The following is a 25,930-nucleotide window of genomic DNA, read 5'->3' as shown; positions in this document are numbered from 1 at the left end:
CGTGTATGTACGGTGCGTACCCCCACCCGTGTATGTACGGTGCGTACCCCCACCCCACCCGTGTATGTACGGTGCGTACCCCCACCCATGTATGTACGGAGCGTACCCCCACCCCACCCGTGTATGTACGGTGCGTACCCCCACCCGTGTATGTACGGAGCATACCCCCAACCCACCCGTGTATGTACGGTGTGTACCCCCACCCGTGTATGTATGGAGCGTACCCCCACCCCCGTATGTACGCACCGTACATACGGGGGTGGGGGTACGCTCCGTACATACACGGGTGGGGGTATGCTCCGTACATACGGGGGTGGGGGTACACTCCGTACATACACGGGTGGGGGTACGCACCGTACATACGTGGGTGGGGGTACGCACCTTACATATGGGGGTGGGGGTACGCTCCGTACATACACGGGTGGGGGTACGCACCGTACATACACGGGTGGGGGTACGCTCCGTACATACACGGGTAGGGGTACGCACCGTACATACGGGGGTGGGGGTATGCACCGTACATACGGGGGTGGTTTGGGGTCCGGCGCGTCCGTCCGCGGGGGGGCTGGGGGTCCGGTGCGTCTGTCCGCGGGGGGGCTGGGGGTCCAGCGCGTACTTACGGAGGGGGCTGGGGGGGTGTTCGGCGCGTACCGGGTACCCTTTTCCTCACGCTTCGCGGCGTACTTCGCTTTTCAGGCACTTTTTGGGTGCTGTAAAAATATTGCCGTCCGGAGTGCTGTCGGTACGAATCGTACTTGCTGGTACGTAAAAAGCTGCCTAACTCCGTCCGCATGTCGCGTATGCGCCGTCCCGGATCACATTTGTATGTATTTTTGTGTTGGTCGGTGTTTTGTACGATTCATACGGAAATGGTGTTTCCGTACGAATCGTACTTGCATGTTTGTATGGTGTTTTTCACGGGTACGAGTGTAAACGCTCCGACCGACGGTTCGTACCCGGTTTCTCCAGGATCGGAATCGACACCTCAGTCTGTATCAAAGTCAAACGTGTTCCATCACAGCAGCGCTATCTAGCAAGCAAGTTCCCCATGGGCAGACTGGTCCGAATTTAGTCTTACTTGCACCTATAAAATCAAAGCATCCGGAGTTCCTGAGTGCACCTCACTGCGGGCACCGGAGGGGCAGCAGCTGATTCAGGTGATTCCATTGCATGCAGCCCAGTTGGGCTGCTTTCAGCGATCCCTAAAATCCTCATATGCAGGTGCGTTTCTGCAGCAAACGGAGGATTCTCGTGGGCAATTCTTTCCATCCCGCTCCTGATAGAGAGAAGGTGATGCGAAATTTCTTATGCTGGTCCTTCTTTCCAGTGTAGGCAATTGGGCCAATCCCACTTCAGGCTCAGTCCTCCGGTGGCACACCCGGTCAGGTGCAATTCTTGCTAGTTCCAATGACCCCTTCTAGCATACGGGGCCACCATACCTCTGCTGTACATGGGCACTGACCTGATCGACACAGCAGATGCTTGCACTGTGACCCCTCCTGGCATACGGGGTTGTCGGTTGTTCACCATGCAAGGGCTGCTGACCACTCCACATGGCAGTCCATCCATGATTGCTTTTCCTGGCATACAAAGTTGCTGAGTCCTCACTGCACACTGGCTCCAGCCCGATCAGTACAGCTATATATACAGCTCACTTCACGATGGCATTAAGAGGGCAGGGGTGCATATCCATTACCTTGCAGACGACTTTTCCGTCCCAACAGCTGACTATTATGATTTTTAAATTGATTTCACACTTTAAAGAACTATGGGGCTGATTACGATGGCGGGCGGACTTGGTTCGCCCACCATCATAGCGGTGTTTCGGACCGCCCGCCATGCATGCGGCGGTACCGCATACCCGATTAGGATGGGATTAGATTCCTCACCGTTAACATTGCGGCGGTGGCTGCTGACAGCAGCACTACCGCGATGTTGAAAAGAGGATGTTTTGCATTTCACTGCACTACGTAACAGCCACTACGCTGTGCCTGGGTACCCCCTCAATGCACCCACACCTCCCCCAACACAAGGGGGGCCCGCAACAGGCCCCCAAAAACATTCCCCGCCAGCCTTTAAATAGCGGTTCAACCGCCACGGAAAGGCTGGCTTCCATTGTAAGCATGCTGACCTCTCCACCAGGCAATCGTAACGATTGCCTGTGGCGGTTCCGTGGCGGACAGGCTTTGCCTCTGCCGCGGTCGCTGTCTGGTTGACAACTGGCTTAAGAAGATTCAACTAGACCTATAAGGCTGGGAACAAACACCACTGGCATTGGTTAAATAGCCATATTTACTCAAACAGTTTGTGAATCTTTCTGCCTTCCTGCTACTTCCCCTGGTATTATGGGGACAAAAGCGCTGCCCTGAGTGCTGAGATTCACCAATGGGTCCTTTGTGCAGCCTTTTAACTTTCCACCATGGGCAACTATATACTTTTCAGCGGTGGAGCAAGGCTCTGGGATTTCTTTTCTCTGTGGGTGGAACCTTCCTTCCATAAATGCCACCAAATCTTTCTTGTACACTTGAAAGCTGCCTTCACTTCACCATCCTATCTGAGCTCTAAACTACACAGCACATAAAGATATGTTAATGTATCTGCACAGAACATTATTGTGTTTCATTAATGTTTACAACTCAATGAGGTGTCACCTGTAGCTTTTGTAACTTGTGTGTTTTGAATAAAGTCAGCATTTTTATGATAAATGGTGTCTTGGTGATTACAGAGCTGACCTGTTGGAAAGGGTAGAATTTACTCCTACGCTTTAATTAAATAAGCTACCCTAGTCTATTAGGAAATTAGTGTTAACTTGGGTTGGGAGGGGGAGGGACAGCACCAGTGGTTCTGAGGAGAAGGACTGCATGTTCTTCAACTTGGGGGCCGATTCCGATCCGGGTCGGAAAGCACTCCGACCGAGTCGGATCCGGAGTGTTTTCCGACTGAGCCGGACCCCTACAGTCCGACAGAGCGAGTACGATGCGCACGTATGCTGTCGGACTCGGTGGACTCCCATAGAAGTCAATGGGAGCCGGTCGTACGACGCGTACATGGGCTCCCATTGACTGAATGGGTACGTCTCGAACAAGTGCGCCCCCTACAGTGGGTACGCATCATTGCCACCCGCACCGTACATGCCTGTGTTGGGGAGACCCGTAGGTCTCCCCCTATGTCTGGTAATGAGAGTCCTGGAGACACAAGTGTAAATTATGTAAAGTTGCAAATCTCTTCGCCTGAAATTCTGCTTAAAATACTTGACATTTTCTTACAGTTAGGCTGGTGTTAAGACCAATGTGGGCCTGATTCACAAAGGTGAACTTACACTTTTGTCTATGTTTACGATTGTTATTCACAAAGGGATTTACAAGTAGTATCTTTACTACTTGAGTGTTGAGTCTCCGCACATAAAAAGACCTATGTTGTTATGTTTGGAGACTCCACACTCATAAAGCTACTACTTGTAAATCCCTTTGTGAATAGCAGACAATCGTAAACGTGCATAAATGTGTAAGTGTAACTTTTTGAATGAGGCACTGTGTACTTTGTTGGTGTAACCGTGTTGACTTTTGTAAGAGAAAAACACCTATTGTACCACTGGATCTTGTAATTCATCTACATACATCAATATGTTTGATGAATTTCAGTTATGCAAGAAACAATTTCAAACGAGCTGCTTTAGAGCACATTGTAGTTTCCAGCACTGTTCCCTTGTGAAATTATATTTTCTCAAAGGTAGTTCTGTGAACTTGTGACAGATCAAAGCAACTGAGTTTGTGGGAGTGTTCAGTTCTGCAGCTACATGTAAATCCTGAGGTTCCTAATGTTAAATATGGTAAAATTAAAATAATAAAGTGTCATTTTGTGTATTAGATACTGAGATTGAGAAGCTGAATAAACAAAAAGGGCACAAAGGAAGGCATGGGAAAGAAAACTATTAAAAAAAAAAAGTGCAACTCATACTATCAACACAGAAACATATGACAAAAAGTAAATCGTGCAAGGATTCACAAAAATCACATAAATGAGCAGAATAGTACAATAATTTACATTTGTTGAGTGTCCCTAGAGTATATCTGTTTGTACTGTATGGGCATAGCCGAATATAAATGAAGACAAGTTGTGTACTCAGCATAGCAACTTTTGATCTTTGCGTGTTCGAGTAAGACTCTCAATGCAACACCTCTTTGCATGTGAAAAGAATAATTGTTAAGGAATGTTGTGACCACATAATTATACTGCATTTTCCTTTTGGGTTTTCAAGACAGTGACCAGCAGCGGAGGGAAAAACTAAAGAAGGACATACGCCATTTTGAAAAGCTTCTGTCACTCGGCTACCTTTCTCGCCCCGGTTCTGCTGATAGTTTACGACTTAATTCTGCTGTCCCTAAGAAGGTAATGCTTTTTTTATGGTTTGTTTTTAAACAAAACAATTTGCTTTTTTTATGCAATAGCGCGGATTACATTACTGGTTATGTCTAAATGTATTCAAATTATCAATAAGCAGGTAAGATGGCTCATTAGGTGCAATTTAAAACCACGAGGCTAGCTTAGCTGCGTCTTCCTGAGGTTGGTGAGTTTTGCACCATCGACATGGGAAAAGTAAAAAAATATTATCATACAGCACTTGAGTAACCAGTTTTTCTGGAAGCACTAAAGGAAGAGTATACAAGATTATGAAGTATGTTGAAAAAAGATAATACTATATAGAGTGAAATCAGAATGGATCATCAGAGCAACAGTCATGAAATTGGGTTTGTAGGGGTCAAATGTAATGTTGGTCTGTTTGTAGTTCTTCATAATGCAACCTCATATTTGTTGACATTAATGTCCTTGATTCTTGGTGTATATGTGTGTGTACAATTCAAAATCTACATGTACGAAATTAACATTTGGATAGTTTCTCTCTTCCAGTGTTGTGACATTTTCTTTATCACTGAGATTGACACTTTGTTCAAATCCCACAGTAGGCTCCATGGTTCACACAACCGCGGGAGTTTGAAAGACTAGATGATCTCCTAAAGTAATATTACATTTTTCCACTTAAAATCTCCCTGTTCTTGTAATCCGCCTGACTGCATGATCCCCATTATCTGCACTAGTTATAATGCAAGAGCTTTGCTTTTCTATCACACATCATTTTGCATACTTACAGCTCATAGGATCATTCAAGTAATCAAAACATCAAAAGTATGCCCATTAATGCCAATTCAATATTGTACCATGAAGAAGCCATCCAGTGAAAAGAAAACGCTTATCCTGGTTCTCAGTTGTAAAGCATATTACAACAATAATGGTTCTGGAATTTCCCTTTGTTATAAAATGTCTGGTTGGGCTGTAAATCCTTTGTGGAATTGTTCAAGAAAATCTTTATTCTACCATGTAATGATCCTCAAAGCACATAAGATAAATACAAGATTCATAATCAATTATAAAAAGAAAGCAGCAAGTACAATCATTTAAAAAAACTATTAAATCCAAAATCACAGTAACTAACTTACATTGCATAATACTTCCTTATTTTTCATAGCAGCAATTATATAGCTAAGTGTTGTATAGCAAATTTTTGGTGTAGCCAGGGATTGTAAATATCTTAATCCCTCTTTGTATGAGGTAAAGTGTCTGTGCAAAAGAGCTGGGCATGGAAATCAGGCTCTTATCAAGCCGTACAATGTGCAAAACCGCATAAAGTGCGCAGTGGACTGAGTGGACCCGGCCACACACGGACACTGCATATCCAGGTCAACCCAAGAACCATTGGGAGGGAAGGCAACTAGATGATGAATTTTATATAATCGTAGTCTTGTCAGGTAAAATCTGTACTATGGTTTGCTTATCCAGGATAGGTAGGAGTCCATTCCAGAAGCAAAACAAATTGCATATAATTGATGGTAGCACTGGAGGTGGGAGACTTTTCAATTTTGATTTCTTCCCTATGGGAAGCACAAATCTCTTTAACCCTTCCTTTTGTCTGGGGACCTATGCCTTCTGGGTAATTAAAGAGGGCACTCAGACCTAGGTTGTAAACCCTTCTTTACATAGGCCATCCATGGAATGGTGTTCATGTTGTCAAGGTTCAAACAGTCCCTCAATACTTCCCTAGAAAAAACGGCTTGGTGAGTGGTCCATATTTTAACCCATAATAATTAAGGGGCTATATCAATAGAATCTTCCAAAAATCCCATCCCTAATTCTGCATGTGTAATAAAATTTGGGTTAGTTTTAGATAATGCTAAAAGTCTGCATAAAAAACTTAGTTTCTACTATCTGTATCTTCTTTGCAGCTGTATAACCCCACATTCCTGCTCCATAGGAACACGTGCTTTTATGCAGTTGAATCATCTCCCTGATCGGTTTGTGCTCCAGTTTTTTGGCAAAAATCGCATCCGCAGCTACTTTCATCTTTTGTGATCTCTGGTTAATCAAACTATCCCAGGACCTGTCCATATCAATCAGGGGGCCTAGATAATTAAAAGTGGATACCTTCCAATATTGGAATGCTGAGTCTTTGAACTTTTGGGGCCACAAGTCATTATAAAAGATTCTGGTGAATTATTAATAAAATCATTAAAACCCTTTAATAAGCTTTGTAGACCATTTGCAGTTAGCCCAAACAACGAATTAGTCTGCGCAGTAATTATTCCAAATTAATCCACAAAGAAAATACTTAAGGAAAATTAGAGCAAATAAAGTTGATATGATTTGATTTGTATAGATAGCGCAGATCACAGATAACAGTACCATGCGAGGTCCCTTGACTGCAAAAGTCCCTCCTAAGGTCAAACCATGAGGGGGGGCCCAACCCAGCCTCATCTGGGCTCGGACAGACACAGACGGGCCTGCTCTCGCACTGTGGGACGCCTCCGATCAATTTATGGCGCTCCAGTGCCTTAATGCAACGTCACAAGCAAAGTTTGCTGGGGAGTGTGGTCTCCTCCCCAGCTCAGGACACCAACTCCGGGGCAAGCAGGCAAGTCGAGGGTTCCGCGCTGCGGGACACCTCCATTTAATTTATGGTACTCCAGCTCCTCAATGCAGGGTCACAAGTACAGGTTGCTGGGGAGTGTTGTCTCCTCCCCAGCAAAGCACACCGGCTGCTGGGCACGCAGGTCGAGGGTGTGGAACTGTTCATAAGATGGCCCCTTTAATAAATTGCTCTTCTAAAGCCCAGTACTAGCTTGTTGCTCACTTTCAGTGCATCCAGCATTGTTTCAGGTTTTTCTCCCATAAAAGGTGTACACTTAGGTGCCAATTCCGATCCGGGTCGGAAAGCACTCTGACCGAGCCAGATACGGAGTGTTTTCCGACCGAGCCGGAGGCCTGCAGTCCGTCCAAGCGAGTACGATGCGGCCGTATGCTGCCGGACTCTGTTCGGTCGGACTCCCATAGAAGTCAATGGGAGCCGGTCGTACGACACGTACATGGGCTCCCATAGACTGAATGGGTATGTCGCGGACAAGTGCGCCCCCTACAGTAGGTACGCGTTTGTGCCATCCGCACCGTACATGCCTGTGTTGGGGAGACCCATGGGTCTCCCCCTGTGTCCGAGTCGTAGGGCTGCGGGTGTCAGGGGGTCCGACGCGGACCCCCAAAGAAAACCACCCGGAAGTTTTGCGAGCCGGACACTCCAGCTCGCACATGCTGTCCGACACATGCATCGTACTGACTCGGTCATAAATCGCATCCATTGCACGCCACGGTTAGCTTCCGACCAAGACGTACGGAGCGGTATGGACCCGGAAACGACTCGGTCGGTGAATTTCACGTAGCTCGCATCGTACTTGCTCGCTCGTACAGCTGTACGAGTCGGCCGGAAAACACGCGTACAGCTCGTACTTTTTCCGTCCGGATCGCGTTCGGTGCACTTCCGACCCGGATTGGAATCGGCCCCCTAGTTGTTTTACAGGATGTGGCACCAGAATATTGTCTTTTAAATGCTGACCGGCAACAAAATTCACTGCAAGATCTCACCTTGCACAATATCGTCAATGTGAGTAGGTGTGGAGTTGGAATATTAAATCAACATTCACCTATATACTTACTTTGGCACTATAGTGCAAGCCGGGATCGTGCCGTCAATATTTTTGTATTTGATATTTTGACATGCATTGGTTTTGGAGTAACAGCTAGATTATTGGTGTTGGGGCAGAAGGCAATGCCTTCCAGGCTTCTAACTGGCTGTAGTATGTATACTTTTATTGTGAAATATTATGTTTTAAAGTTCTTTGTGAATATCACTTTTTATTGCCTACTAGTCATCCAGATATTTGCCTATTACTTCCTGTATGAGTAGTTGTGAGTTTGCATTTCTAAGCCTGCCCTCACAGGGGTTTCATTTGTATGACCAAAGGATGAACATACCTGTATGGCAGTTCACGTTTGACCTTACTTGGATGATTGTGTGGTGGAATAATTTATTTTCTGAAAAACTTCAGTCCTATATGGGGCTGGTACTTCTCTATGATTTATGGCCGATTTATGTCCTAGCATCTGGTCTGGACCTGTGCTTTTCCATTTCTGCCTCTCAAGTATTTACTTATTAACACTTCAGTTCATTCCAATTCGCTTTATTCCATCCTTTGCCAGTTCTCTGGATCGCAGGCTTCTCGTGTCCATTGCTAGAGTAGTCCAAATGGATCTACTTTGGTGATCTAAGGAGGAAGGATCTAGGTAAGGCCTCAGTTTCTTCCCTTTGACCTAAAGAACTAAAGAACTGTAGCTTCACATGCTCTTTAGTATGTGGACCACAGAGCATCCTCTCAGAACCTCCTATTTCTCATGTGTTCTAGAATTGAAGGTCCTCATTTTAGACCCTCAAGGCCTTTGTGGCTTGTCCTGGAGGGTTTCAGGAGTTTGCTCTCACAGACCACACCATTGCTAGGAAAAAGGTGTGGCATGCATGCTTTTAGCAGCAATGTGGTTGTAGGCCCATCAACATTAGAAGTCTCAGCAGTTCATATGATTTGACTTCAGCAGGAGGATGAAGGATTGAGTTAGCTCAGCCACAGACACTTCACAGATAGTGGCAAGCACTCTGAAGTTGTAGTTCTGTTAGTATAAGGTTCTATTTAAAAAACAGATATAAGATCATAATGTAGCTGTAAGGCTATAAATGGAAAATTCAAGTGAGGTATCATGCAGGAGTGCAGGTGATAGTGGGATACTATTTTTTACAATAAGGTTGTGGGATGCATGAGTGTGTCCAAGCCAGGGCACGAACAGTCTTGTTGGGGTCTGGGGCTTGGCAATCAGTAGTACCGGGGTATAAAGTGAACTAGCATGCTTGTGCGTGGGGCAAGGCAAGAGACTGGCTGGTGTTGGGGACTTGTCTGAAGGGCCTGGGGCCAAAGTGCGGGCTCTGATGTAGAGAAGTGTTTGAGATCTGAGGTGCAGGAAGAACTTGAAAGCATGGAGATAAACATTCTTTGAGATTGGAGAATTAGAAGAATGTGGCACAAGCAGTTTACAGGTTTATATGCAAGGGAAAGAGACAAGGAAAGATATAAGGTATGGCCCTTTGCATTATCCACAAGGCCCTTCACAGAGCCGGGCCAACCTTTTTTCAGGATCGGTTCTCCTGGTATATTCCTTGTAGGAACCTTAGATCGAGCTCTGCGCATATGATCACTGTCCCAAGAGTAAGCAAAGCAAAATGGGGTAGGGTGAAAGAATGCTGTTGTATCGCAGAGGGAAACTATGGAACTCCTTGCCTTTTGCCTTAAGCTCGCAACCCATCCTGCAGCTATTCAGAAAACAGTTGAAGACCTGGTTGTTCTGTCAATAGGTCATTAGCTACACCAGAGGTATGTCCTCAGGCGGTAGGTCTCCTGGTTTTGATCCGTATAGTGCTAAGACACCTTCAGGTATTGTGCGCTCTATAAAATTATTTCATTCATTCATTCCTGCTTCGGCACAGGAATTTTGCTTATACATGATAAACCTTTCATGATTGTGTACTGATGAATATACTTTTGAGACTAAATGTTAGGGATTACTGTTTATTTTAGATTTCAATAATTGTGTTAAGCATGACCTCTTAATGAAAGTGTACCTGCTAAGTAATTTTCTTACTGAGTTATGTTTGGTGACTTGCTAGGCACTCCACACCACTAGCAACCTTTTCAGAGTCTCTCGGAATGAAAGGTGATGCTGTAAGAGAATGGGATAATAGGGGAAAATAGTAATCAAGGATAACAATCTGTTAAGGTTCACAGCACCTAGACTAGTTGCATTCCACTTTCTAATATCCAGATGATAAGCATGGCTAAAATCTGTAAGGAACTCGAAAATATGCAAATTTATTGCACCATTTTGTAAAGCGACGTTTTGCATCTGGCCCATCTCAGGGTACTATTTAGTTAATTCATAATTTGATAGTCATTCGACTCAAGGAAAGGTGTGATGGAAGGTTCATTTCTCTTCTAAACTTGAGATAGTCTTGCTGATGTCAAGAGGGCTCTGGTTCGACTGCACCAGGATTATTCCACCAGCGCCATTCGTGTTGAATGGAGCATGAGTGAATGATCGTGTTATTGGGTGTCCCTCACTGGTTGCATTTGTAGACTGAATTGTGTGAGATTAATAATAGGCAGTACACAGATATAGAAGCCTTGGAACAATCTTGAATAGTTTGCAAATAATGTTTATATTATTCTGATGCATATTTTTTATCAACTGATCCATGTGCTCTATTCCAGTATAGAAGCATTTGTTATCCTAATTTCAGTGGATTAAGGTGTACTTCAGGTGTAGACTACATCATATTTACTATTTTTTTCATATTAAAATCTATCGGCTACAAAGGAAGAATAATTAATCTATCACCATTATCTGTGTTGTAGAAATAGTACCTTTAAAAATGAGACGGCAGTGTGATGATGCACCGATGGTGCGGCGTTCGTTTTTCTATGAATGACTACTCTTTGCCTCTGCTAATCTGCATAATTAGCATACTGCAGCTTTGGAAAGTAATACCCTTGCATGTTATGTATGGTTGACAGCACAGACCTTTATAAAATGGGAAATAGGGGCTCGCTAAAGCAGTGTATCGAAATTGGGGCTCGCTAATGCAGAGTAAAGGAAGAAGTGTGTTAGCCATCTTTACCTTTTAGCCAGTTTAGTGGTCTCGGGAGTAAACAGAGTCTCTGCTACACCATCCTCCTAGGCTCAACGAGACCGAAGTGCTCAGAGACACAGGGAAGCAAACAGAAAGAATAGTGCCACTAGTGAAGTTTGTGTGAGATCTCATTCATAAAGTTCCATTGCGGAGGAGCGTGAGTCTAACTGCCACAGATAATGTTCCTATGGATGTGTACTGTCTGAGGCCAAATGAAGACACAGACACCTGACAGGGAAAATAACATCTGGTATTGTACATGTGTGGAAGAAATCAATAGAAGGAGGCTTGCAGGACAAACCGAGTGTCGAAGATATGTATAGAACAAACACCCATTGTGATTGACCCCGCCTGTGGAGAAGCATGGGTTAGTCCAAGAGTACAGTAAACTGTCTACAACAAGGCACCCAAAAACGTGGTTCCTACCACAGGAGTGGACTATTTTACAGGGTTCGGATACATTGTTAATCACAATTGGGGCCCTTGTATGTAATGTCCGAAAGTTATGAGGTGGATCTGTTGTAACTGGTATAGTTTTGGACCCACAGCATTGGCTATGTTCATCGACGGCTGCAAGGAGTGAGAGTAGCAGACTGTCCCCCAACCCTTTGAAGAAGCGAAAGTCAAACTGAGACGGAAGGCCAGTGATGTTTCACATGGCAGGCCAAGGAACCCTCAATGAATGAATGAGGAATGCTTCAACTTGCAGGCTGTAGCAGCCACCTGTTGACACATTGAGCAGGCAATGGGAGCCTATACAAGTGGCAAGAAAATAGCACAGATGTTTTACTTGTTCAGTAGGCCACAGCAGCAGGCCTCTGCTGAAAGTTTGCATGTTCAGCGAGTGTGGATGGCACTCTGTGCAGAGTATTTCTAGCGTTAAGGGGTGCCGATGCGTGGAGAAATGTGCTGTCCAGAGGGTTTGGTATCTAGGGACACCCCTGAAGTTGTCTTAGCTTCTGCAGATGGTGGGACATAGCTAGGTGTACAGACAGAGCCTCAGCTTCTCGTACCTCCAGTTCCACTAGCAGTAAAAGAGATGGAAACCTTGGTAGCACTGTCCTTTATATAGCCTCATGTACCTAGAGTTGACTGTTAACAAGAACTGGTGGTTTTAGGGAAAAGTCGTTTTTTACTTCAGTGGGAGTTTTAGCACCAGGTAAACTACTTTTTCCTCTCACGATCAATACTGAGAGGATAACAGCCACCTGAATCCAAGGTGTGATGATCCTCACCATATTTAGAAGAATTCAAAGAGGTCACCAGACCTCTTGATTCCAGAGGCAAATACATAGACCAATAAACCAGTCCCCACTTCTCTGTCCAGGCACTGCTACTGGTGAAGCCTAGCAGTTCTGGGTCCTCAGTGATGCCAGGGTCTTTCCTAAAGCTGTAGCCAGTCCAATGAGCTCTCCTGCTGATTTCGATTATGGCCTATTAGGTAAGAGCAGTGTGCATTGATTCTTCTCCAATACATTGGGTACGCTTCACAGCCCTTCCTTGGGGTAAAGTAATGGAGAACCTGGGGTAAGACAGGAGAGTAATCCAGTTCCGCCAGCCTGCTGAAAGTGAGGAGCATGATTACAATCCCGTTCATGTGAATGAGAGGCAGTCTGTCATAGTTACAGCTAATTAAGTTCTGCCTCGACCCCCTAATGTCACCTCATAAGAGTCCACCCTTTCACCAAGGGCTGAAAAGTATAAAATACGTGAACACTGAATTAATGCTTATTGAAAATAGTTGTGGCAACTTCTAAGTGATCCATTTCTAATATCAAAGACTGTGAATCGAAATAAGCCATTTCTTGCCCCCTCTAGTTTTTAACCTCTGTAGTGAAAGATGTTTCATGGACATCTGTCCTGAGCCATCTATCCGCCACTTCTCTCTTGTCATACCCCCACTCACGCTTGGCCGGTGTATAAAGCATCTCAAGAGTGATTGGTCAGGTATTTTATAGTCTTTAGTAAGAGATACTTTACAAGCAAACACTCATATGATGGTGATGCAGGGGGGTCCAGCCAGCACCCAATGCCTTTGACCTTGCTGTTAATTTCACTCTGTTTTTCCTTAGTAAATATTCATTGAGATTTTGTAAAGTGAAACAGAAAATACTTACAGCCAAGTTTATGTCTAACGGTACATGATGGGGATGAGGCAAAAAGGTAATATCAGCAGTTACAAAATAAAGTTGAGTAGTATCTTTCATATTGTACTATGGATAACTAAACTATTCCATACATTATATGATGACATTTGAGGAATTTTTCATATATTAGGTCAGAATGAACTTAAAAGATAAATCAAGCAATTGTAATGATCAGGTACTAGTATGCTGGAGTGGAACGATTTATAGGGTAAGGAGACAGTAGGAACACAGTGTGCTGTTTGATGGAAACCCCCCACATATGATTTCATTGTAAGTTCTTAGGAAACCACAAGGCAATCAAAACATAATATGGAAAAATACTGATTTACAACAGACTTGATACATTTTTTTACCTTTGTAAGAGCCAAAGGCATAAATGCTGGGTTTCCTCTTTGACAATAGCTGATCGCAGTTTTAAACCTTATGCCAGGCTACGTTTTTAAAGACGTGATGCAAGATCTTTCAAATCTAGTTGGTACTGTTTCAAGTCTGCAAGGAGATAATTTACTTTACTTCGGATATTACATTGAAAGCCTTTTTCAATGTGAGAGACACAGAAAACTTCATGAGTGGGAGGAGGCTTGAAAGAATTTACTTTGTCAAGATGCTTGTTTGTCTGTAGGTTTCTCTTGGGACGAGTGAAATGTGGCCTGTCTACTTGGTAAAGATGATAGAGGGAACAATGGATGAACATTTTGTGTTCATACTTTACTTCCACTCCCAATTGCACCTTCTTTCATATCCCTTAAGATTAACATCTTCCATAATTTCCATGCACAGCAACATGAAGCAGTCGCAAACTACTCAGTCCTGGTTATAACGTTCAATGAATGTAAAGAATCCATTTCCCTTTCCCTCCTTACCTTCGTTTCTAAACATATTAAAGGGTCAGGAGATCCCTTGTGGGGGCTTGCTGAGCCTAGGCAGGCCATAGGAGACATTAGTTTTGTTAGATACAAAGACTGTGGTTGTATGCAATTAGAGGACCTGTTCAAATTTGACATATTCTTTTCCTTTGAGGGTGCACAGTATGCTTTTCATGTTTTACAGTCCCAATTCCAACAGTATAAATGGTTGTTTAAAGAAACCAAGAAATCATGCAAGACGCTCCTCAAGGTACCAGGAGCATCTGCTGTGTTTTCTGTGTTGCTGGACTGAACGATGGATAGTAATGCAATGTCCGCTTTATATAGAGCGCATCAAGACCACTGTCGATTACAAGTGTTGTTTGTAAAACTAAAGAAAAGATCTGTGGGGCTGCAATCCCTGCCAAATATTGGATCCTAGCATGTAGAAATGTTAATGCTTCTCTGACACATGCTAGATTTAAAAATCACCAGTTTAATCTAGTTCATCACACTCATGATTTGTTCAATACTGTATAAAATGGACCATAGGAGGAGAAGTACTTGTCCTAAATGCATAATGATGAGTTCTTTCATTTGTTCAGGGATAGCAGTAGGTGAGGCGGAGCTCTGGGAAAATGTGTTTAGCACATTTTAAAAATTTGCTGGGATCCTATTAACAAGAACTCCTTTGGCCAGTCTACTTGAGCTCTCCCCGATAGGTACAAACCATAGATTTTAAGAGAAAGCAACAATGTTGGATCTCACTTTGGCTATGCACAGGATTGTAATAAAGTAGCTGAGGTCAGAAATACCCCACAAAGAGGAGTGGCTGAGGGACCGGACTGTGGTGGAAGTCTGCAGGAAATTATCAATCAGACCATCTTGCTAGAATGTGACCCGACTGACTGGAGAATATTAGTCCGCGCGCTTCTGTACCCTCCCGATATGCTTTTACCCTCACTTGACTTGATATTCATGTGTGCTAGTATTGACGAAATGTCGATGGACAGATAGGAACAGGTGTGACTATTCTAACACGAGGACAGAAGATACTCTTAGGGAAGTGTCTTGTGTATTGGTCCTGGCCCAAGCAGTTATATCTGTTGGGGTGTCGCTTGATTGTGTATGCTCTGACCAACATGCATGTGAGATGTCTGCGCTCTTATGATTGTTTTTTATGGGTTTACTTTGTGTGTGTATACAAGTCTACATTGTTGTAAAAAAAACAAAATTGAAACAAATTCATAAAAAGGGTCAGAAATGCTAGTCTGAGAGAGCACCATGTTTCTGCAGGATGTTGTATTTCTGTTGCCCATCAGTGAGCCACCTTTAGATTGATGAACTGTGTGGCGGAAGGTTTACACCCATTACCCAATGCAGTTTAAATTAATCATGTACTCTTGTGAACACATTAAGAGTTTGTTATAAATAGTTTTTTCGAATTACAAAATTGGTCTTAATAATGGAGAGCATGTCTAATGTTTTGGCAAAGTACATTATGGTTTCTCTGCCATATAACTTAAATGGATGTTGTTAGACCTGTCAGCCTTAGGGTGGTCTTTCCCTAAATGTTTTGCCTTCCTCCTCCACTTTCTGCTAATCTCGTTTTTGCTGGCCATAGGGCTCTGCACCGTTTACCACTGCTAACCAGTACTAAAGTGCATGGGCTCCCTCCTTAAAACATGGTAACATTGGCTTACCCCCAATTGGCATATTGAATTTACTTGAACTTCCCTAGTAAAGTGGCACTGCGTGTGCCAAGGGCACCTTCATGGTGTGTTCCATTAGTTTCTCTTCTATCAGTTAACCCTTCACTGCTTAGGTGTCTCCGTCTTGCCAGGCATTTTGTGTAGTGTTTGCACAAAGTTTGTACTGATATTGGAGGGGCACTTCGTTTGACATGTCTTGAAGGCAAACCAAGTAATCTTTTTTTTTTTATAACATCTATAAATCTACGCCAATTGGGCACTCCGAGGGTTAATCAGAAGGTCAGCTAGCCTTTTTAAAAGTTTTAAAGCTGTCAGTTCATTATGGTTTTTTCAGTCGGATGAACACATTGGTAGGACAGTTTATTTGATACTTTTATAATTACCGTATTATATATGGGAGCCCAAACATTAGCTCAGTATTACATTTGCTTCTATAATCCGTTTGAACATCTGCTCCTCTTTAAGCTAGTCATATTTCGTACAGCTGCAGTTTGTGAGTCGGACTAAATATGATTTAAAAGCACTTTTGAGCACTTATGTCATTTTTTTCTGTTTTTTATTTTTTTATTTTTGAACTTGTCTTCTGATAAGTGTTCTTAAATCAGTTGAGATGGATACACAAAATTACAAAACGTGAAGGGAGCAAGTCTGCAGCAAATGTACACTTTGCATTTGTTCACTGGATAGTTTCATGTTTCAAGGAGCATTATAACTAACCCGCTCCAAACAGGGGTCTATATTTAGATGCCTTCATGATTTAATGGCGGTGAGTTGTGCAAGTGTTTGTTTAACGGTACGGATAGAGCCTTTATCTATATGCATGTTTATTCACTCCCTCGCTGGCTTTCGCTTCTCTCTTTTCGTTACTTTGGCTAATAGCCCACTTTGCGCACTCGCAAAATAAAATGGCATCATTTCAAAATATAAGGAAAATCTAATAACATGAACATGACCTTTGGCCGAGCATTGCTGCTAAACGCAGGTTCTCTCATTGTGGTCTCCTAATTAAAAATATGTTCTCACAGCTGTTTTGCTGCGTTTGAATCAAGCGTGCAGCGGGGTGGGGGGGGAGGCTGCAGCTGTGCTTCTCAGAATTCTAAAATTGTCTTTAATTGCAGTGAATATAAAAATCTTCACTGCCCCCACTCCCAGTCCATTGTAATACAAAAGGTTCATCATAGAGGGTATTGTGATGTCAGAGCTGTCCTGTTATTGATACCACTGGTGCTCATGTTTCATCCCAGAGATGTATGCTGTTAAGATGTATGGCTATACTCGGGTCTGTCATATTGGCTAGACAAAAGGGTGCTTCTGGCTTTATATGTGGAACAAAGTGCTGTGTGCCATACAATATAAGGATATTATTGCACGTCACCGAGGAGTTACATGTTCATATAGAGGAACAACAGCTGCATGACCATATAGAGCCTGGTTACTCGCAAACATTTTCCTGGGAGCCAAAAAGTTTGGTCGCTGATGGGACCGTGGGCCGCAACAATACCAGCACGGAGTGGAGGTGAGTGGGTTGAGGCAAAGCATGTACATCTACTGGCTGAATTGAATTGCATAATGTGGAAAACGAAAATCGGGGAACAATCTCAGCTTTCCAGTTTACTAAATTGTGTGATCCTGGGCGATTGTTTTAATTTTACTTTCCCTCCTTTTCCTTCATTTTCACATACAAGAGGACTTCGAAATACATGACTTCAGAATGTGCGCTGTCAAAAACTTCCCATGTGTTTCATATGATAAACTATAATGTTCGAGTAAGGTAGCAACCCCAGACACCCAAAGGGTGCACATATTAACTGACTTGCCTCTTAGTTCGCTATTGCCATTGTTGCCAGGATGGTACAGAAGCATGAATGTTTCTAAATCATGTTTGAAAACTTTAACCTTTTAAAAAAAAAAAATACTTCTCAATGCTTTGATAGAATCTGCTTTACTAAGGTGAAAAGTTATTTATATTAATGAAATACACTTTTTGAATTTTGAAGAGACTTGATCATATTTTTTCACACTTGCTGCAAGATGTCTTTATAAATTAAGGTGTTCCTCAAAGTAAAGTAGTTCAGGACACCCTAGTTATCAACTCTCTTTAGCTGCAATTAACATTTAAATAAACGCTTGCCTGTTCCCCTAGGTGGCCGCCGAACACCGGGCAAAAAACCCAGGTGACCCCCCTTGCAAAACCAGGTCGTTTTGAGGTAGGCAATTTTCATGTCGCCTCAATACGTTTTGGGCCCTTGCCTGTCGCGGGTAATTGGGCCTCCCACACGAGTGAGGCACCGTTTTTATCGGGAGACCCGGGGGAACGCTGGGTGGTAGGAAATTTGTGTCAGCCCGGTGATGCCACAACTTTCACACACACAAATATGTGAATAAGGTGATTTTTTCAGCTAAATTTGTGGTTTGCAGGGCATTCTGGGTAAGGAAACGTTGGGGGATCCACGCAAGCCATACCTCCCTGGAATCCCCCGGGTGTCTAGTTTTCAGAAATGTGTGGGTTTGGTAGGTTTCCCTAGGTGGCCGCCAAGCCCGGGGCCAACAACTCATAGGACCCCCTTTGCAAAACCAGGTTGTTTTGTGATAGGTAATTTTGATGTCTCCTCAACAGGTTTTGGGCCCTTGCCTGACGCGGGCACAAGGCCTACCCACGCAAGTGAGGTACCATTTTTCTTTGAAGACTGTGGGGAACGCAGGGTGGGTGGAATTTTGTGGACCCACGCAGATTCCAGAACTTTCCACCACAGAAATGTGAGGAAAATTTGTTATTTTGGACACATTTTTAGGTTTGCAATGGATTCTGGGTAACAGAACCTGGTGAGAGCCAGTGAAGTCACCCCATCCAGGATTCCCCTCGGTGTCTAGTTTTAAAGTATGTACAGGTTTGCTAGGTTTTCCTACGTGCCAACTGCGCTAGGGCCCAAAATCCACAGGTATGCACATTGCTAAAAAAAATTCGGAGCCCAATGGGCTTTCTGCCGCCCTGGGGGGGAATCGGGGAAGGGGGTTTCATCCTGATATGCCCCTAAAGGGGCAGAAAGACTGTGGCTATTTTTTGTGGGGGTGGCGGCATTGGTATGACCATTTTGGGCAGCCCCCAACCCCATGCATAAAAAAAGCCTGCGTACTCGCTGGCGCCTAGTGGGCTTTCTACCCCCCAGGGGGCAGATCAGGGGCCACTGCCACCATCTGCCCTCCCAGGGGGGCAGAAAGACTGGAATTTCTCTGGGGGTGGGGTGGGGTATTGTCATGCCCATTTTGGGGAGCCCCTACCCCTACACTAATAAAACAAAAAAATCCATGGTTTCTAGTGGGCATTCTGCGCCCCCAGGGGGGGCCAGATTGAGGGCTACAGCTCCCATCTGCCTCATGGGAGGCAGAAAGACTGTCATTTTAGGGGGGGGAGGGTGGGGGCATTGGCGTGCCCGTTTCGGGCAGCCCACACCCTAAAACCAATTGCGCTAAAAAAAATCCCTGGTGTTTAGTGGGCTTTCTGCCCCCCCCCCCGAAGGGGCAGATTAGGGGCCAATGCCCCATCTGCCCCCCGGGGGTGGCAGAAAGACTGTGATAATTTGGGGGTGGGGTGGGGGCATGGGCCTGCCCGTTTTGGGCAGCCCCCACCCCTATTTTGATTGTCAAAAATATTCCCTGGTGTCTAGTGGGCTTTTTGCCCCCCCCGGGGGGGCAGATTGGGGGCTACTGCCCCCATCTGCCCCCCAGGGGGGGCAAAAAGACTAAATGTGCCCAAAATAATTTGGGGGGAGCAAAGGCCCTTGCCCAAGGGGCCGCTCCCCCCCTCCCTGGTGTCTAGTGGGTGGATCCCTGCTTGGGGATCGCCCTCCTGTGGCGATCCCCAAGCAGGGATCCACTGGGGAGGGGTACCATTGGAAAGGGGAGATTCTCCCCTTTCCAACGATACCTCTCCCGTCTCTCTACGTGCTCAGGGGGCTGAGATAGCCCCCTGAGCACGTACAAAGTGAAACCTGAAATGAGCCTCTTGGCTCATTTCAGTTTCACTTTCACTGTAATGACGTGCGCGCCGATCGTCATTACAGTGAAAGGGGGGGGGGGCCTCGGCAGCTGGGGAAGCTCTTCCCGAGCTCCCGAGGCTATTTTGGTTTAAAGGGAATCCCTCTGGTGCCCTAGGGAATGCCTCATGACGAGCTGGACTCGTCAGGGACACAGCGCGACTGTGCTCCATGACGAGTCCAGCTTGTCATAGGCTCAGAAGGGGTTAATACATTCTAATGTTAGTACTCTATCGAGTAAACAGCAGCCAGGGCTGCTGTTGACCAGAGGGCCGCACCTAAAGGCCAGGAGGGCCCCATGCGCCCCCCCCCCCGGCCCTACTTTGGGGATCAGTGAGATAGAGGCACGAGGCCGAATGTTATGGAGCGCAGTACGCAAGCTTAGTTATTCCTGAAAAAACCATAATTCCGGTGGGACTGGCATCTTCTATGTTTGAATTTCCTCATGGTGTTTAGCATTCATAGTTGTTGATTTCTAATCTGATAGTACCTGGTCATTACGCATTCATAGCACCTAACTCTGTCACGGTATGTTTGCTTGTTTTGTGTTTCAAGTTATTTTAACACATTTAAGGTTCAGTACCACATGTTTCTTAGCATGTTTCTATAAGAGAGGGTGTTTCATTGATAGTTTAACGCTGTTGTTCTCTGTTCCAGAGCTTGTATGGCACTGAAGACAACAATATGGTCAACGACATTCTCTCTCCCTGCATGGAGAATCAGCATTTCCCTTCACCACGATCAACTCTTTCTTCACCTGAACAGTACCTGGTCTCAGCCAACACAGCTGGAGAGGGTCAAAACTCTCCCTGGAAATGCTTGAGTTCTTCCACGTCGGGCATAAGCGTAGGCGTCTCCTCTGTAAAACGGCTATGCAATACCACATCAATCTCCTCCCCTGATGTAAATATACCCAAAGAGGATACTTTCCACAAGTTTCAGGACCCCCTTGCTAAAACATACAGTGGAGATCTCCTTGAAAGACATTCACATCACTTTACCGACAGTCATCAGCCATTCAAGCCGCGCACTTTGAAGACACAGGCCAAGTCAGTTCTTTCTCAATACAGATACTACACACCACCGAGGAGGAAAAGACGGGAAGGCATGAAGGAGGCGTGGACGCAGACTGACAAGAGGTAAGCACAGAGAGGTGTATTTACAGAAACGTTGGGAAATGAGGTTAGTCAGTAGGGTTTCAGTGGAGAAATAATGAGGTTGCTGCAAATGTAACAATTATTTCTTTCTGTCCCACTGTGAATAATTGTTTGGCACCCACACCACTGCCATCACATCCAACTTTCTCCATTTTCCGTTGGACCATTATTACCAGAGCCTTAATTAGCCCCACCTTTTAGGTGACCCACTCGTATTTCAACCGTTGTGTCCGTGGTATTCATTTGATTTTTCAGTGTTCATATTTTTTTTTTTAGGCAGTTTCTCTTTCCCCGAACCTTTGCACAAATATCTGCTAACTTTCTTAGAGTTATTAAGTGGAGTTTATGTACTTTTATGACCGACTATGGTGTTTGTATTTTGCTATGGTGTAGTTCTACTGCGATTTAGGGAATCAGATTCCTGGTTTAAGCTCCAGACTTATTTCTCTAGAAAGACTCCAATGCGTTTGCCAGGCCTTCCAAGAATCCGGATATGAAAGTACCAGGTATTTCCCTGTAACTGATTGCTTCTTAAAGTCAGTAGCCTGTGGCACTTCATATAGATTCCTCAGTCTATATAGGGACCCTGTGAACATTATTTTTGTTAGCCTTGCTATCAAAGGACCCACCGCCATGAGTATGTACAGACATACAATTATATTAATGTCAATAAACTCAACTGCATTCCCTCAAAGAGATAGATTGTCACAGTGAATGCATGTTCTGGATCATATGATGATCTGAGACTACATGCGAACACGCAAAACGTTCTCCATCAAGGGATCTTCATTAGCATGAAGAAAACATTGGAGATCTGCAGGTTTGTGCTGAGTCTTGGAATGCTCTTTTACCAGAGACAAACTCATGTCAATCATAAGAAAAACAATGTCTATCCAAAGTACAAATATTACTTTTATGTATTTTTATGTCTTTGGGGGAGAGAGAGAGAGAGAGAGAGAAATTGTGTGTGTGTGTTTGTGTGTGTTTTGCTCGAGTAAGGGGTTGGATAAATGAGGGTGTGTATCACAAAACATTTGCCAAATTATGCAACATTGCTGAGTAACCCTTTTTCATTTTTGTCTATTGACAGTGGCGTCACTAGGGTTGGTGTCACCCGGTGCGGGTAACTCATGGTGTCACCCCCTCACGACTTCCCGCATGGACCTCCTCCTCTCCGAGTCCGGCTTCCCCCTCATTTCGGGGCATGCCTGGCGGTTTAACCAGATTTAACTGGTGGATGCGTTTCTGCCAGGCAGCTCTCCACCATGGTGGAGTCGTGTGACAATGACACTGTAGTTGAGCCTCCCACCCAGGCTTGGACATCGGGGGGAGGTGCTCCTACAAGCTATTCCAAATAAAGGTCTCCGTTCAATAGCACATAAATGCCCAATAAAGGGCAGCCAAATATAGCCCCCCGCCCCCCTTTCCTGTACTCTGATGGGATTGACAGAAGTAAATCGTCTGAAAAATTATAGCGCCACAGATTCACCCCTTGTGTCGTCTTCACATTTCAAATTACAGATGGCTGCCAGGTCACATGATAGTGAATTTTACAGCACAGTTTTCAATACATATTCAAATTGTATCAACTTTCAAAGCATAGTAAATAGTAGATGATGACCATAAAGAAAATCAGGTTACCCACCCAGTCATATGTACCCATAGACATTCTTTCAGAGAGCACCAAAAATAGACACAAGTAGTGAATCAGAGAGAACAAAGTAAAAGTGAGACCAGCCCCCACATGGTGTGTAGCGAGCAAGCGCAGTGAGCAACCGCTACTAGGGGGAGTTTGGGGGGTTGAACTTCTCCCCCCCCAAGAAAATTTGGGAGACAAAGGCCAAAACAAAGCATTTTTCAACACATTTTTCATTACATATTAGATTGTATTAACTTTTAAAGCATAGTAAATTATTACCTTATAGAGCACCAGGATACCCAGTCATAAATCACAGAAATTCCTACAGAGAACACTAAAAAATGAAATGTCGAGCATGAAACATGAATTTAAATATAACCAATTTATTCTTCTACCACCCAAATCTGTGTAGACAGTGAGCGCCCAGCCGTGCCTCTGCAGATAGAGACCCCTGTGCCTGTTAACAACAGTGTGATAATTACTCATTAATCAGGTTGTACATTGGGCTACCTGCTAGTCAACAGTTTAGTGGAATTTATAATATCATAGGAATGGTACTTTGTACTGGTGTGGTGTTCCCACTATCCGGCAACACGATATATCAGTTGTCGAAGTGGGGGAAAAAAGTAGGGGAACTGTGGGCAGGAATAACCCAAGGATTGGATCAGTGGGCGGAGCCAGAGGTGTGGCCAGAATGCGCAAACATCCCAATTTTTTGTATTTGTTTGGTTTCACTGCCCAGTTTTATCAACCAATGGATACACATGATTATTTAAGGTTATAACGAGGTATTGACACTAAAATGTATTCACAAAGTGGGATATACTTCTAATCACAGAAGGTCCCCAAATACGATAAAAAGCACAAGCCATTTGTCTCCGAGCCATGGAGTTTCTGTCATCAGAGCACTTCTCCCTTTTCCACAACAGCAGTTCAGACATGAATGGCTAAAAATCCTAGTTTGCAAATGTTTTCTAAATAATAATGGCTCTGCTATATTTGCCTCATAATGCAAGATCTGCAGCATGATCTGACCATTTAAACTAATAAATTGTTTGTAGCTCAAGCGTATCAAAAGTTTAAAAAAATGTGACTTGTGTTGCTGTGGAGTAGATGACAGTTAATAGCTCACTGTTCTATGTTAGGATTTTAACTTATAAACTGCAAGTAACAAAAGGATCTCTCTGACAAAAGCAGTAGCCCACTGGCTTATTTACATTATGTGTACTTTTGTGATCTGCATGGAACATGTTCTTTGCAGCAGGTACATTAACCCTCTGAGCTACCTTTCCATGAGTCAAATCTTCCATTAGACAAAATTCCGATCTCTCTCTGCGAAGAACATTAATCACCAGAGTCATCATGACATTTTTATTATTACCAAAAATTGCTGGAGGCCATGAAGGAGGCAGCAAGCGCTTTTAAAACCATAATATACTTGCAAAAATGATGCCTCCACCTAAAGTCAGCACCTGGTGTGGTCACACCGGTTGCACCGCCCTAGAGCTGGCCCTTCTCAAGGGTCCTTTGATCTCAGTGACAGGGTCACTGTTGTTCTAGGGTGTGCTGCTTCATAGGCCTGCCCTCAAGACTGGAGGTGAACTTCAGTATAAATAGTGGTGGACAAGCCTTGAAGGTTAACCTACACTTGTCATGCTAGGGTCCACGTGCTGGTGCTACGACACCGGGGCTTCTAATGTCTTGCGAAGCCTTCTAAGGTCTAGCATGAGATAGTGCTCTCTCAGGAGAGTGGTCTGAAGGACTGGTTATGAAGGCTGAACCTGGTTCCCCAGTTCCAAATTCAGCAGCTCTGGCCATAGTGCCACATCCTCTCCCCCACTGAACACCATACTGCCCCACTGAGAAAAACTCAGACTGCCTTCAACTACAACCCAATTGTTGCCAGCTATAAACACCTGGATGCGGCTAAATTTAAATTACACATTGGGCAAGAGCAGTATGTGGCCTACATTTACAAAACAAAAGTGACAGCATCCTGTAAAAAGCAAACAATCATAGGGAATGCAAAATTTTGCAAACCATGTGAAATGTAAGCAGGAACAACATGGTTACCTTAATGCTTTTACACTCACTGTTCAGAAATCTGTGAGTGCTTTTGCCTGAAAAGTTAAGGACATGACTACAGGGCCCTGAATGGACCCATTTCAATGGCCATTGCTTATATCCTTACAAAACGTAAGCAGTATGGTAAAAAAAGACAACATCCCTAGATGCAGAGCAGCAGTACAAATTTTGTTTTTCAATCCTCACATTGCAGTACCTCCAGGATTGGTGCACTAGTTCCAAGCCCAGGGAAAACAAAGCCAAGACAACAAAAATAGTGCTTCACTGGCAAACTCTGTAAAAGTGGCGCTAATGTGTTTGGGTGTGAATAAAATTAATCTGGCCAGTTTGCTCCACTCTGTCTTGCTTTATTTAGTTATTTATTTTTCATCTTTTATTCCCGATGCTGCACTTTGGAAAAATGTCAGAAAAATACGACATTGATTTCCAGCAAAAGTGATTTTTTTTATTGGATCCATTTCACAGGGGTGCAAATAAAAGAAAAGAGAGGAAAGGGAGTGAGAACCCCGTCTTGCAGCCACTGTTTTCAGTAAGAGTCAGAGAAGAACTGCCGCGCTAGCAGGCGAGAGGCCTCACCATGTACACAGAGCTGCTGTGCCTGAAAGTCGTCTTCGCAGTCCCCGAGTCCCGACAGCTCAAAAGATGGGCCCACAACTCGAAGAAGACGTAATCAGTGATCAGAGAGGCAGGCCACCTCACTACGCACTCCCTCCGCCCTGCGCCCTGCTCAAGAAGTCACAAAAGTCGACACTTACAACAACACACAGCACAGGCAGCAAAAGCATAACCGGTCCGCTTGACCACCTGGCCCATGACCATTAATTGCATCGCAGAGGCAGCATAACCACTTGCGCTTGACCACCACCCACCCATGACCATTAATCGCACAGGCAGCATAACCGCTTGACCACCACCCACCTGATCCATGACCATTAATCAATTGGTGCCGGTCTGCTGGAGAAACTCACCTGCTGTGTTGGTGGCAGACAGGGGGGGCTACGTCGGTCGGCGGCTAGCCTTGGAATAAAATTAAATTATGGCGGCCCAGAAACAGGTGGTCAACCTCTGCTCCTCCTAGTCACTCGTGATGCTGCTGCAGGCCAGTCACGCGCACTTTTAGGGCCCAATGCGCATGCGGGATTCGGAATGACATCAGCCGCCTGCACCCGGGCCTAGAGTCTCTAGTGACGCCACTGCCTAG

The 25,930-nt window shown here is 44.5% G+C and overlaps 1 protein-coding gene across 1 annotated transcript in view; it reads left to right on the top strand.

Annotated features, from left to right (window-relative positions):
* SPATA7 (spermatogenesis associated 7) overlaps positions 1 to 25,930 on the top strand; it is a 517,137-nt gene that overhangs the window by 257,482 nt on the left and 233,725 nt on the right. Inside the window, exons 6-7 of the mRNA XM_085627838.1 lie at positions 4,259 to 4,389; positions 20,506 to 20,987. Coding sequence (XP_085483964.1) covers positions 4,259 to 4,389; positions 20,506 to 20,987 — 613 coding nt within the window. The remainder of the gene's footprint in view (positions 1 to 4,258; positions 4,390 to 20,505; positions 20,988 to 25,930) is intronic.

Source organism: Triturus cristatus, chromosome 9 (genome assembly GCF_964204655.1).
Source record: "Triturus cristatus chromosome 9, aTriCri1.1, whole genome shotgun sequence".
In the NCBI taxonomy this organism is placed as follows: Eukaryota; Metazoa; Chordata; class Amphibia; order Caudata; family Salamandridae; genus Triturus; species Triturus cristatus.
The sequence above is the reverse complement of the archived record's forward strand: the minus strand, read 5'-3'. Positions and strand labels throughout refer to the sequence as shown.